Here is a 15,345-nt window from a genome sequence, read left to right on the forward strand (position 1 = left end):
TCTTCACATTCTCGCCGACATCTGTTGTTTTTTGACTTTTTAATAATAGTCATTCTGACTACTCTAAATGCTACCTCATTGTGGTTTTAATTTGCATTTCTCTGATGATTATTGATGTTGAGTATTTTTTCACATTTGTTGGCTGCTTGGATGTCTTCTTTCAAAAAATGCCTGATTGCCCAATATTACTCTAGTTGACGTTTTCTCCCTTGCTTCCTGCTGTCTAACTGATCTCCTTTCTTCCAATTTGTCCTCCTTCCAATTCCATTCTAAACAGCTGATTGACATTTCTAAAGCACAAATATGGTTGTGTCACTTCTCTTCTATGGTTCCTCATTGTTTATAAGACAATGTTCATGTGCCTGTGGAAGGCACACGGGCCTTTACAATTAGACCCCTGCTTTGGTCCTCTGGGGCTTTACTGGCCACCACTTCCCTGCATATGCCTTTTGTGGCCCTTATGCCCTGCGATTTATTCCAAATCTCCGTACCATTGCTTACCTTCACCTGACTGTCTATATTTCCTCCGCAGTGTCCACGTGGACTATATCTACTCATCTTTTACTACTCAGCTCAAGTTTCACCACTCCTTAGAGTTTTTTCTATGCCCCCAGGTAGTTTTAAATTTTCACAGCCTCCTCGGTGCTCCTGAATCTTAAGCCAAATTCTGCCATAGCACCTGCTACCTTTCATTTTGCCTACCTGTGAAGAATTAAATGAGTTATCTCTCTTCACAGGTGCCCGGCTGATCTTGGTACATTTTCAATTTCAGTGTTATATCCAAAGCACACAGACCAATTTTTTGGTTTTCCCCTCCAAGTAGGGCTATAAGACTTATATATGTCAGGAAATAGAATAAGCTGGAGCAAAACTAATTTCATTGTAGCTCCTCTTTGTATCTGCCAACTCTTTTCTTTTTCTTCACCTTTATCTTTCTTTACTCCTGGTTTCCATGAACTACTGTGAGTAAAATTGTTACTGCCACTGCATAGTTCTTCCAAGAAGCAAAGGTTAATATTCATGGTAAAAAATAAAGCCAAATATAAGACTGGGGCCTAGTAATAATTGCTTGGGTAAAAATTTGTTGGCCCTCAATGCCTTAACATACTGGTAAAAGAAAAATTAAGACTAGTAGTATTCTGAGTGTTAAGCTACAAAGATAACTTAGAGATAATTAGCATAAAGCATGAAGGACTCATTCACCTATAGCCGTACTGACCAATATAGTAACTGCTAGCCACATTGGCTATTTACATTTAAATGTAAATAATTCAAAATTAAATAGCATTAAAAGTTCAGTTCCTTGATTGCACTAGCTGCATTTCAAATGCTCAACAGCCACATGGGAGTAGTGGCTACTGTACTGGACAGCACAGATTTTCCATTATTTCAAACATTTCACCATTATAGACAGTGCTACTCTAGAAGTCTAATTTAGGAAGAGCTGTCCCTGTCTGATTGTCTCCCAGACCCAAAGCAAGGGTGGAGGTTCTAAAGATGACAGAGTGTCCCTAGGAAAAGTGATGGATATGTTTGAATGAGTTCTTGGTGTGTCAGTTCAGAATCAGTTGTAATGGCAGAGGATGGTGCCAGCTGATAACTAAGCCCTGAGTCTGTTTTTTGGCTCTAGAGAGTACAGCAAAGAGCTCACCATTGGAGTGTTTTTCTGTTGACAACGACAGGTTTTTGAATAAGTATTTCTCTTACTTCTCCTGGGCCTGTACTGCTGGTTGTCTTATACCCTCCAGAGTAGGGGTCATGCAGTGAGCAAATTCAAATATGACTACTCAAAGCATAGGGCGATTTCCATGATCAATTTCTTAGCATACTAAGAGCATATCTCATCCCTGTGGGTACAGTACATCTGGTCTAGAAACTAGTCTGTGCCGATTATACTACTGGGAGGTTAGCATATAGTTTAACAGAAATGAACCATGAATTTTAAGGCTTGCTTTTCGAAGACAGTCTCCTCTTTATTTAAGGGTACTTGGAAGGCCTAGGAGGAACTACAGGGAGGATGGCAGCATTCTGTGCTTCAGGGCCAACCTGGGCCAGAAATACTTCTACGTGATACAAAGGATACCCAAGGAAATCTGTTCTCCCTGGAAGTTACAGAAATGTACCCTAGAAGTTGAGATGGGGAGGGTTATATACCTGGGAAAATCATTGCCTCATGTAAAATTTGGGGAGTCCCAGATCTTGCTTTGTTGTAATGTGTTGATTTTCAATGCTGTTTTTAATTTTTCAGGAACATCATGTTTTTCCTTTAATAGATGTCTTAATTTCTCAGGCAAGAGTCAGGGTACTGTAAATAATAAATAAGCTAGATTTGCTTAGGTCATTAGAAGACTGGAGGCAAGGGATTGGGATGGTTTGCAAAAGGAGGAAAAGTAGCATAATATGCAAGTGAGGAGTGCTCAGTATCAGAAAGATTTATTAATATTCCTTTATTCACTCATTTATAGATTATCTGTGCATGTCTTCTAGGTACTGTGCAAAGTCATAGCTATAACTGTGTTGCACCTTTCACATATGTTATATGACACTTTATGACATACTTGTGATATAGAAGTTTTTTAAAATATTGCTTTTATAGCTGAGGAAATTGAGGCTCTGAGGGGTTAAATCACTTGCTCAAACGAATTGGTGGTGAGGCTGAGATTCATTCCCATGCCTGTGACTCCAAACCATTGCTCTTTTTCTGTCATGCTTATGCAGGAAATTCAGCTCTCTCTCTGTTTTGTTGCAGGTCCTTGTTCCATGGATCCAATAGAAGGCGAGTGCCAGGATCACACCCTGAAGTGGTATTACAACAAGGAGGAACGGGTTTGCCAGCAGTTCTGGTATGGCGGCTGTGGGGGTAATGCCAACCGGTTTGAAACCAAGGAAGAATGTGAGGCTCGGTGCGTCCCAATACAGTAACAGTCCAGGCAGAGCCCTGTTACTGCTAAAGGCAGAGCTTTTAATGCTGATGAAATGGAGATGACCCTGGCTGAGGCGGGACCTCACCGCTCAGAAGTGACACAGCCCGTTCCAACACCTTGGACATCAGATTCCTAAACGCCTGAATGTTTTCCTGCCAGCAAGGACTTGGGCCAGATGATTTGTGACTTGAGGACTGAACTCTAATAGTTAAAAAAGTAACTGAAAGATATTTAAATGAATTAGAACTGAATGAAAAAGAAGCTTGAACTTGACCTATAATATTTTCAAAAAATTTTGGGGTGCTATGTAGCAAAATAAAAATCAGTGTAAGGAGTGAGAAAAACCTAATTCAGAAATGAATTGAAACTTTTTTTTTTTTCCCACCAGAGAATAGGGAACTATTAGTCAAAGACAGGGCATGGAAAAAGGGACATCTAATGTGAATGAACTTCATCCTTACTACTTAATGCAGATAAATAAAGGCATTCTTTATTAAATCATTTGGCATGAGACTGTGTGATTCTTGCTCACTGCAATCTGGGCTATACTTTGTGACACAGTGGTTGATGAAGAGATAGTAGTGATTTTTCCATGAGACCAACCCTTTGGCATCCATTATAGTGATCACTGTCCTTCAAAACATGGTGACTAAACAATTAAGGCTGACATTATTAATGAAAAGTGAAATGAAAGGTTTACATTCACCATGGATGAAACATTTTGCAGCAAATATATTAAGGACAATTGTGTTTTTTGTGAGATCTTCCTCTGCCTCATGGCTTGATTCTCTGGGCCTCTAACCATGGGCCCAGCTTCCAGACAGAATTGGGAACTACGTGGAGGAGATCTGTGGGGCATTGAGGATGCATGGCTTGGGGCCTTTGTAAGATCATGCATTAATCAGCTGGGCTGACATAGCAAAATACCATGGGCTTAAACCAGAGAAATTTATTTCTCACAGTTCTGGAGGTTAGAAGTTCAAGATCACAGCACCGAGGGCACTCTTCCTGGCTGGCAAATGACTACCTTCCCGTTGGGTCCTCACATGGCCTTTCCTCAGTGCATGCTCATAAAGACAGCACGAGAGAAAAGACCCAAGCTCTTTGGTGTCTTTTTTTTTTTTTTTCATTTGAGGCAGGACCTCACTATATCAATATTGCCTTGGCTAGCCTCAATGTCTTGGGCTGAAATGATCCTCCTGCCTCAGTCTCCTGGGTAGCTAGGACTACAGGCATAAGCCACTGCACCTGGCTCTGGTGTCTCTTCTTAGAAGCACACCACTCTTATTGGACTAGGGACCATTCTTATGATCTCATTTAACTTTAATTACCTCCTAAGGCCCTAAATACAACTATAGCCACATTAGGGGACCATATGAATTCTGGGGAAATACAAACATTCAGTCCATAACTGATCACAAGCAGCTGGTTGTCCCCCAGGGACACAGGGTGGAGTTGCTGTCTGGTAAGTTCCTGGTTCCGTAAGTGTGATTGCTATAATCCGTGTGTTCCTCCACACAGTCTGGTGACATAGTAGGTGGGATGGAAACAGCTTTATACAAAGTGTTCAAAGAAGCACATTTTAAATTCTATTTTTACAACAATCATTTTAATATGATCATGAAAGGATGACTGTGTTCATTGTAGCAAATCTGTAAGTTACAGAAATGCACCTGGAAAAAATAAAGATCACCTATAATCTTTTCTCTCAAAGGTAACCGTTTTGATATAATTCAGGCTTTTTCTAATGGATGAATACACTATCTTCATTGTATTCTTTTTCTTCCTTAACACAGTCCATGTAACTGATTTTCAATGGGAATTAAATGGCAGATGCTCCATCCTCCCACAGAGCCACTCATCATATGAATGGGTATATGCATTTCTCTGTTTTAGGAAAAGCTTCAGCTGCCTGAGCATAAAGCGGCCAAAGTGATCTCTCCTGAAGACGGTATTTGATTTGAACTGTGATTTATTTTCTATTTCTTATTCCCACTCTTCCCTTCCTATGTCCAGGAGTTGGGAACACCAAGGCTAAGGTTCAATAATAAGAGAATCATTGGAAGGAAACATTCAAGTGTGTTGATTGTCCCCATTTGTTAACTGAAGAAAAAACATAATTTATAAATTTAGGAGAGAGGAGGATTTAATTCTTATAAAAGGTGACAGCCTGCAAGGTGGTTGTCCCACTTGCCTCTAGCCAAGACCAGAGATAGGCGTTTGGAAGGAGGAGGGCTTGGGGTAGGAGTTTTATGCTGAACAGGTTGGCTAAACATACACGTTCAACAAGTTGCAGGAGGAGCTGAGTATTCAAGAAAGTGGTCCTGACACAGGCATATTAGATAAACATACACATAACTTATGACCAATGTTCACTTTGAAATGAATAGATGAAATGTATTACATCTATCCCCTATATGTCAAAAGATCTTTTCAGGACATGAAGGCACACAGGTGTGCAGTCTCTGTAAACCAGCAAGAACCAGTCCATGGCTGGTGGTCTTCTCATCAGCAGAAAGTTACTGAAATCAACCTCTTGTCCAGTCAAAGCTGTTTCTGGTTGGTGGAACGGGGGTTCAGTGAATCAGCACCTGTGAGCTGGATGAGTTGTAATTGTTTTAATGCTGTTTACCTGGAGGCCAGTGTTTGTTTAGTTGCTAGAGAAAAAGAGAAACCTTGTGGTAGTTAGCAGTTAGAACATAGTTGATTCTTTAAGTGCAGGAGTGTGTGACTTAACCCTTGCCTGGCGTGGTCTTAGGTCCTGTTTATAATTTGGTATCTTATTGCCATGAAAAGTCTCCTCTGTCAGTCTTATGATCCCTATTTTAACATTAATGCTGGTCAGTTGTGTCTAAACTCTAAAAGGGAGGGGGTATAACGAGGCATGTCTGACTTTCCATCCCGTCGTGGCTGGGAATTCAGTTTTAAGGTATTTCTGGGGTTCCCTTTGCCAAGAGGGAGTCAATTCAGCTGATAGGGGCTTAGGATTTTAAAGTTCACACATGTGCAAGTTTACACATGTACAAGATCCAACTGCAGCTCTCCCTGTGTTTACTAGGTGGCGGTATAACCCTTCACGGAGCTCCTCTGACTCTCAGCATAAACCTTACACCATAAATTCCATGGTAGCAACAATATAGCCAAGGGCAGAAACAATTGTCTATTGTTTTAATATTCATACCCACTCTGGTATACACAGTTTATATAGCACTTTCCCATGTTATGTCATGTATTTGCCCAGCCCCACCACTAAATCTGGAATGTTGGCATTGTTCTTCCCCTTTTTGGGATAAAGAAATTATCTTACAGAAGTGATGTGACTTGACTCAAAGTCAAAGGAGTTCAAGGCCATTACAGAAACTGGCCTTGAACTCCTTTTTATCCTGAGACTAGGGCTCCTTGAGCTATACTGCATTTGTTCCAAACCATTAGCTGCCACCAAAGAATTCTGAAAGTCAGAGCCACAGGGGTAGGAGGATGGGCTTGATCTCTGCCTCAGATTCCCTGCTCTTCCACTGCTGCCCCCACCCCACCCCATCCCACCCTACCCCACCCCCCCAGCCCACCCCCATCCCACCCTACCCCACCCCATCCCACCCTACCCCACCCCTGTGGTTCTGGCCTGGGTGGAAGTAGGAATGGACTGAAAGAGAAGTTGAACTGCAGTGCAGATCAGTTGTGATGGCAGCTTCAGTCAACCCCACAGGGATCTCTGGACCTAAGGGGGCTTGTGTGAGTTGCCCCAGTGTGGACTGACTTGACTAGGTCTGTATCCCCTGCTTCCATCACCCAGAAGGGCATACCTGTGGACAAGGCAGCTCTGAAACTGCGGCAGGCTCTAAACGGGACCAGCTGAAGGCTTTCTGCTCACAGCACTCCTAGCAGGTGGGGCAACAAGTTCTTCCTTGAAGCAGGAACTGCAGAGCACAAAGCACACTCATCATAGTCCCTTTACCTGGAATGTCCTTTTGCATTGTTTTCAAATTTCCCTAGCTTCCAAAATCCAACAGGACACAGTGAAAATCATTTTTGTGCCATCCAAGTTCTCAGAGATCTAGCCTTTGCATTCATCTCTAGCCTTACCTATGGTGGTGGTTGTTCTGACCCTCCAACTTTTCATTTGAGCAATACCATTTCCTGGAACTGCCATATTCCATCCACCTATGCTGTTGTCCTTCTGTGATACTTCTGTGAGAAATGCCTTTATTTATTTAAAAATATTTAATAGGCATCTATTACGTACCATATCCATTATCTGTGTCAAAACCCAGCTCAGCTCTCATTGCCTCTCAGGAAAACATCTCCCATTGCCCCCTTTCAAGAAAGAATTAATCAGTAGCTCCTATAGGCTGCCTTGTATACCCTTATCTTTTTGCCCTTTTCCCTCCATTTCACACCATTTGCCAATTAGTCTCCTTATTAGGCCATGAGCCTCTTCACCTTGGAATCCCCGGCCCAGGACAGGGCCTGACACATCTCCCTTTAGTTCTGATTTTTAACTCCCTGCCAGTTTTCAGACTGTTAGAAATGTCCCACAGCCATCCTAACAGTTGGTTTCCTTCTATATCTCTTGCTCTAGAACAACTCTTTGCTTTGTAATTCTGCATTTATTTTTGTTCTGCATTTGTTTCAGACACCAGGGCATCTGCCTCCATCAGTCAATTGTAAAAAGGTTCACGTGTTTTTAAATTCCTCCTTGGATCTGTTATTTCATTAATTATAACCTTGCGCTGCTTTGGGGATATTAATTTATCTGATGAAAGAATTGAGACCCAGAAAGGTCAAGTGGCATCAAATCTTACACAATGATTCAACTGGTAGCCTAAAATTAGAATTAAAATGTGTTTTGAACTGATTTGGCATCTGCTTGGTTCGCTTTGCAAAGTTTAAGGGTTTTAATCATATGAATTGACTGCTTTGCACTTTTAAACATGTAGTGGATTTCACTGATTCTAGAAAAGTGGAGGGTTTGTGATTGCTAGGCTCAGAACTTGGTTCCCAGCCATGTATCAGAATGTATAAATACATATGGGGATTTTCCCTGAGCTCTCCTGAGTGGAGATCATGCTGACGGTGTAGTATTTATGGTTCTTCCTTTAATTTCTTTCCTCTTGTGATCTTATGGTAGATTCTTCCTTTAACTTTTGAATAATCTCAAAGGTATATTTCTAATACAGCTGAAGGGTCCATAATCCCCAGATTATGGTGTTAAGGGAAATACCAAGACTGGGACATGTGAATTCAGCATCTGGTTCCCTCCCCGGCTTTCTGGTGACTTCATAGAAGATACTCTATTTTTTGGGGGGGGCTTTGGCCTTTTCTGTCTGAGGAGACTGGAGAGGAGAGAAACATTACTTGCTCCTTTATGCTTTCTCTTAATTCTGCAAACAAAACCATTCCTTCTTTAGCTAATCTCTTAGGAAGCTAAAAGATGCAAGCCCAGCCAAGGACAGGAGAACCACCCAGCTGAACCCAACCCAAATTTATGGCCCACAGAATAATGAACTAAATAGATGGCTGTTGTTTTAAAACACTAAGTTTTGGGGTAATTATTACTTGAAAAAGTTGTGGCTGAGTTTGCTCATGTGTCTAGTCAGCCACCAGTCTGTTGGTCAGTTGGCTGGCCTAGGGTCAATTCCTAATGATAAAAAAAATTGTATATTTGTATTCATGTAACAATATAGCCTCAAAATACTTAAAACACCAATGCAATTAGAATAGAGAAAGCATTTAGAAGCAGAATAATTGGAAAGGAAGACGTAATATAGTTTCTATTCATACACAATATGAATATATATCTAGAAAAGTAAAACATCCTAAGAGAACAGCAATGTTACAGAAAGAGTCTTCTCCATCAGCCTGGAGCCTGTGATGATCATTCAACAGCTGACTATGATGGACATAAAACATGATTGAGAAAGAAACCTTTGTTTTTGTAATCCACCAAAATTAGGGGGTTGTTACTGAAGCACTTCCAGGCCTTTCCCCAGAGATACAGATATAGAGAAATGGGGACTCTCAAACATGGCTTTTGGAAGCAAATATTAGAAAATGTTTTGGCATTTTCTAGTAAAATTAAAAATTTAAATGCTGTGAACCAGCCATTTTACTTGTAAGTATATTCCCTGAAAACTCATTTGCTTGATGACCAAGATACAACCACATTCATGAATGATTTCACAGCAGTATTTTTTTTAAACCCCCAAGTTGTAAACAACTCGTATGTTCATTAAGAGTGAAATGTGTAGGCCAGGTGTGGTGGTTCATGCCTGTAATCCCAGCACTTTGGGAGGCCAAGGTGGGCGGATCACTTGTGGTCAGGAGTTTGGACCAGCCTGGCCACTATGGTGAAACCCCATCTCTACTAAAAATACAAAAATTAGCTGGGCATATAGGCTGGTGCATGTAATCCCAGCTACTTGAGAGACTGAGGCAGGAGAATCACTTGAACCTGGGAGGTGGAGGTTGCAGTGAGCCAAGACTGTGCACTGCATTCCAGCCTTGGTGACAGAGTGAGACCTTGTCTCAAAAAACAGAAAAAAAAGAGAGTCAAATGTGTGAATATGCTGTAGTACATTAAAATAAGGTGTACGACAATGAAAATGAATGAATGAAATAGAATTAAGATTAAGCCACATTGACTAAATCTTAAAAGCATATATTTGAGAAAGACACAGAAGTATGCATACATTAGGATTTCATTTATCTAAGCTCCAAAATAAGGCAAAATTAAAATTATATTGTTATCCTTTATGTGGTAAAACTAGAAAAAAATATATGGTGACCATTGAAGTCAGGACAGCAACACGGTAGATGCTGTGATGTGTTGCCTACATCCCCCTTCAGGAATGAAGAAATTTGTTCTTCAGCTGCTGTGAGTGCTGCTGGAAGGTGACTCTCAGAGGTCAGCCCTCACTGGGGATTTCCTCAGAGGAAGAGAAATTCACCTTTCATGGGCAGATGCATCCAGTGACTGGTCAACACTGAGTTATAAAATCCCAGCCCAACAACTTGGGATAACTCTGCAGGCCATCCCAGAGCTTCTTATGGGGTTCACAGGCCTTCCACTGGACTGCACCACAGCCCAACTTCTCTCGTTGCCTAATTTTGCTCTCTTCTTCATTCCACCAGTGTTGATTTTAAAGACACTCCCATATAAATGTCTTATGTACTACTCTCTGTTTCAGAGATTGTTTTCTGGGGACTCCAGTCTGTAATCCTCTTGTGGAGGGAGGTGGCTAGGACCAGGAAGGAAAACACGAATGCTAAGAATGTTCTGTTCTTCTCTCGAAGTTGTATTTTCACAGGGGTTCACTCTGTATGTATTCATTAACGTGTATACTTATATTTTATGCTGTTGATTTATGTTTCATGCATCATAGTAATCCAGAAATTCCTCAGAAACACAAATCCAGGACAAGTGAGCTGATGTCATCCTCATATGACTCCTGATTCAGGAAAATAAAACATATTCTTTTAAGATATGTGTCAGCCTGAGTGAATCTGCTTTTTTTGGAAGGGGCAGGGGACTCTTCATTATGCATCTATGAGTGGACACATTTTAAAAGCATATTTTTTTCATTAATCAGAATGTAGAACCTGTGTCAGAATTCCTTCTGTCAGGAAAAGAAAATTCCAGACTGGTTCCTGGTCTTGTCTTCTTAATCACTTTCCTCAGGGAAAACTGAAAAGTGATCTCAGAATGTTGGTCTCATTTTAATCCCGTGGTCCTTTGGACATAATTTTGTTTTGACTCAGAACTGTACAGGGGCTTAGAGAGAAACTTACAAGTGTAGATGTAAGAGCTGATATATAGCTATTTTGTCAACACGTATTTACTAAGCACCTACTGTGTGCTAAGAACTCTTCTAGTAGCTCAGGAAATGGCAGTGAAGAATAATAGCAATAAATAAAAAACCCTGCCCTCATGGAGTTTACATATTAAAAGCATGGCTGGGGATCTTAGAGATAGTACCACAGTAAATAAGTAAATTATCCAGTGTGTTATAAGGTGAAAGCGCTATGAAATAAAAATGAAAGTATAACAAGGTAAGGGTACCTGGAGTGCCAGCGGGAAGGGTTGGGCAAGTATTAAAAAGATGGCCAGGGTTTGTCAATGAGGGGCTGACACTTGAGCAAAGATTTGAAGGAGGCAAAGGAAAAGCTTGTCCTTGAAATTCTATGTAGATATCAGAGACAAGGTCATTCCAGGCAGAGACAACAGCTAACACAAAGAAAGGCTGTGGCCGGGCACGGTGGCTCATGCCTGTAAACCCAGCACTTTAGTAGGCCTAGGTGGGCAGATCACAAGGTCAGGAGTTTGAGACCAGCCTGGCCAACATGGTGAAACCATGCCTTTACTTAAAGTACAAAAATTAGCCGGGCATGGTGGCGGATGCCTGTAATCCCAGCTACTCAGGAGGCTGAGGCAGGAGAATTGCTTGAACCTGGGAGGCAGACGTTGCAGTGAGCCACTGCACTCCAGCCTGGGCAGCAAGAGTGAGACTCCATCTCAAAAAAAAAGAAAAAAAAAAAAAAGAAAGGCTGCAAGGTGGAAATGTACCTGGTTTGTTTGAGGAACAGCAATGATGATGCCAGTATGCATGAAGTGGTATGAAAAAGTAAGTCAAAGAAATGAAGTTAAAGAGGAATTGAGGAGGAGAATCACATTGCATATGGCCTTATAAAGGATTATGTTAGGTTATCTTTGCTATGTAACAAATTATTCCAAACTTTATGGCTTAACTTAATGAAAACACTTACTTTGTTCACTAATCTGTGATTTGGGCAGGGCTCAGTGGGAAAGTACATCTCTACTTTACTCGGCATCCGTGAGTATGGCTTGAAGGCTGGGGCTGGTATCATCCCTAAGGCTTCCTCACATGTCTGGTGGTTGATGTTGGTTGGGACTTCAGCTGGGGCTGCTGCCAGACCACCTATATGTAAACCTTCCATGTAGTCTGGGTTTCCTTACAATATGGTAATTGAGTTCCATGAGCCTCTAGAGAGAGACAGAGCCAGCTTTTGAAGTCATGCCCCATCACCTCCATCCCATTCTAGTCATTAGAAATGAGTCACTGGTCACTGATGCTTTTCCCTAACCAAGGTGAGGGAGATTCAGCTCCACCCTGAAGTGTGAGGTGTATCCCAAAGTTTGCAGATATGTTTTAAAATTACCTTTTAAAAAGTTCTCCAGATTTTATTTTGAGTAAAGTCTATTGCAGGGTTTTGATAGAGGAGTGAGATGATTTGATTTATGATTTAAAAGTATTACTCTGCTGTAGTGTTGTCAATAGAATATAGGCCTGCAAAGGTAGCAGTGGGGAGATGAATTAAGATTCAAAGGATAATGATAGCTTGGATATGATGGGTAAGAAATGGTGATATTTTAGATATATTTTGAACTTACAGCCAATATTGACAGATTGAATGTGGGATATGAAAGGAAAACAAGAGTCAAAGATGCCAGAAAGGTTTTTAGCATAGTCAGCTTAAAGGATGAAGATGTAGTCAACTGAAATGCGGGACAGTCGTGAGTAGAGCAGGTTTGATGAGTTATTAAAGACCAAGAGTTCAGCTTTGGAAAAGTTGAGCTTCAGACAGCAATTGGACACGCAGCTGGGGATGTTGAGTAAGCAGCTGGATATGTGAGTCTGGAATTTAGAAAAAGGCTGGGGCTAGAAATATGTGTTTTAAAGTTGTTAAACTATAGATACTATTTAAAGTTCTGAGATTGGATAAGATTCCCAAGTGAATGAGTGCAGAGAGAAAAGAGAAGAGGACAGAGGACTGATTCCTGGAGCACTCCAGCATTTAGAGCAGAAGCCAGGGAAAAGAGGAGAAACCAGGGAAAGAGACCAAACAAAGGGACCAGAGAACTAGGAGGAAAATCAAGATATTGTGATGTCCTTCCTGGAAGCGCCAAGAGAAGAAAGTGCACTGAGGAGGAAGAAGCCTTGGCAAGCCCGTTTTTATTATAGTTCTTTTATTATGAGTACTGTCGTCATCTTTTAAGCTTTGGGGAGTGTTATTTTGGGTTCTTTTTCTATAAACTTTCTATTTATATCTTTTAAGTCAAATTTTCTACTGAGTTGGTTATCTTTTTCTTACTGATTTCAGGATTTCTTTGCAAATAAAGAAAATTATCTGTCATATGTGCTACTGATATTTTGTACAGTTTGTCATTAGTATTTAGACATGGTTTAACATATGTGTATATTATATAAAATATATACTGTAGCACTCTCTATATACATATAGTACTCTCTATATATACATATATACACATATATATATCTTTAAAGTAATAACATTTCATGAATTATATTTGTAACTATCACTTGCCTTAACAGCAAGAGCTCCCCCTGATCCACATTCTGTCCCAGGAATCTTCAAAATTGGTTGTGGGAGGAGGATTTTTCAGTTTATAGGATGGCTGACAAAAGAACAAACTCTGTTTCTTGGGCTTTGTCTTCCTTTCTTACTGCCTCCTTTACTCACTGGCACCAGCTTGTCTCCTTGGGTTTTAACCATTCCAACCCTACTCCACTATGAACTTTAGAAAGCTGAAAGCTGAATTTTCCAGACTCTCTTGTACCTAAGGGGGCCTTGTGAATGAGTTACAACTAATGAAAAGCAGGTGGGAGACTGCTGGAGCTGTATTTCCACTTTCTTGTCTGTTTTTTAACCTACAATATAGACATGAGCTTGGAGATCCAGGAAGCTTCACTTAGGATGGCAGAAAGATGGAAAGAGTCTAGAGTCTTGAGGGCATAGACTTTCAGTCTACCTGCCTTGGTCTGCCTGTCCCAGACTTCTTGTCATGTAAAACAAATTACTTGTTTGGGCCATTGTTTATCAAGTTTTCTGGAAACAGCAACCCAACAGTACCCTAACTGATACATAAGCATTCCAGGCTCCTCCTTTAAATCCCTAGCTCAAGTGTAGAAAGGCCCTTCCTCCCCTGTGCTTTAGTCAAGATTCTTTTGGAAGTGACAGAAGTGAAACTCAAAATAGTTAGGTCAATAAAAATTTGTTGGCTCATGCATCCTTCTTACGAAATGTATACAGTTGTGCTTCTGGAACGAGAAACACAAATACTGACGAAACTCTATATTTCTATGTTTAATTCTTTTTCTCTCTGTGGGTTAGTTTCAGTTTTTCAGCCCAGGTGTCTCTAGGAGTCTTGAACCACCATTGTGACAGTTCCTTGGCCACTTCTACCCAGCTAAGCCACCAGAAAATAAGGGTCTGAGGGCTGGGGACTTTCTCACTCTCAGGTCCCCGCACCTGGTGGATGACGTCCAAAATCTGCCACTAAGAAATCTCTTCTTTAACACTTTGAACAATCAAAATTAGTCTCTCTCCTGGATTCTACCTTGGTAATCCCCCCTCAATCCCGATTTTCTGTTAGAAAGACTTCCGCTCTTCAGTTACACCTATAAGAGGGTAGCTTTAATCTTGAAATATTATGAGCACATCTTAAAAATATATAAGCATTCCTACAAATGTAACTATATATTTAGGTATGAGGAAAAGAGAAGAGGAGGTTATTTTCTCATGGGTGTCACCCCCACCGCCCCTGTTCCAAATTATGTGAGAATGTACCTTTAAAAGGAAAACCACAAAACTCAAACCAATTGTCATAAATGAATTAAAGTTCAAGAGGACTCGCAAGAGTTATATAAGTCATAATGTGATCGGATTCAGGTTAGGGAAAGAATGGGTGCAGCACACCAACACGGTGCATGTGTACATATATAACAAACCTACACGTTGTGCACAAGTACCCTAGAACTTAAAGTACAATAAAAAAAAACAAAAGAATGGTTGAATTTCAAGAATTTCTCAGATTTCTTCATCTTTCCTACATAGAGAATGATGGCAAAGAAGGAAAACAGAAAGGACTGTTACACTACAAATCACCATAACTTATGAAATAAATACATTTATCCAAAAGGAGGTGGTAGAGGCCTTCCAGTTAAGTATTGCAGAATCAAGATAAGCCAACTTCATTCTCCCTTCTGAAACAACAAAAAGAGCAGAGACCATATGAGAAGAAAATCTCAACCCACAATCAATGAAGAATAGCTGCCAAATGCAGTGAAATTTAGACCATTATCTTCTACATTGCAATTGTTTATCTTCTACCACTCCTGATTCCTCCTTTCTGCACTTCTCCCCAATATATTTATCAATTTTTATAATTTATGACATTACTTTTCATTGTCTCTCCCCCTCTCCCTGCTCCCAACAAGGTAAATTCAGCAAGGACTTAGAACAGTACCTGCAATGTGGTGTCCACTCAATAAATATTTTTTTGAATAAATGAAGTTGCTTCTTCAGACCCAACCAGTACACAGAATTCTCCATGAGGGTACAAACTGTCAACCTCTGATCTTGGAACGGATGGTTTACTGGA

At 40.6% G+C, this 15,345-nt stretch overlaps 2 protein-coding genes across 2 annotated transcripts in view; one reads left to right on the forward strand and one right to left on the reverse strand.

Annotated features, from left to right (window-relative positions):
- LOC126947094 (collagen alpha-4(VI) chain-like) overlaps positions 1 to 3,419 on the forward strand; it is a 105,984-nt gene extending 102,565 nt beyond the window's left edge. Inside the window, exon 38 of the mRNA XM_050777724.1 lies at positions 2,750 to 3,419. Within this exon, the coding sequence (XP_050633681.1) occupies positions 2,750 to 2,922 (173 nt within the window). The 3' untranslated portion in view covers positions 2,923 to 3,419. The remainder of the gene's footprint in view (positions 1 to 2,749) is intronic.
- LOC126947030 (60S ribosomal protein L7a-like) overlaps positions 1 to 15,345 on the reverse strand; it is a 428,366-nt gene that overhangs the window by 138,165 nt on the left and 274,856 nt on the right. The window lies entirely within an intron of this gene.

This window comes from Macaca thibetana, chromosome 2 (genome assembly GCF_024542745.1).
Source record: "Macaca thibetana thibetana isolate TM-01 chromosome 2, ASM2454274v1, whole genome shotgun sequence".
Lineage (NCBI taxonomy): Eukaryota > Metazoa > Chordata > Mammalia > Primates > Cercopithecidae > Macaca > Macaca thibetana.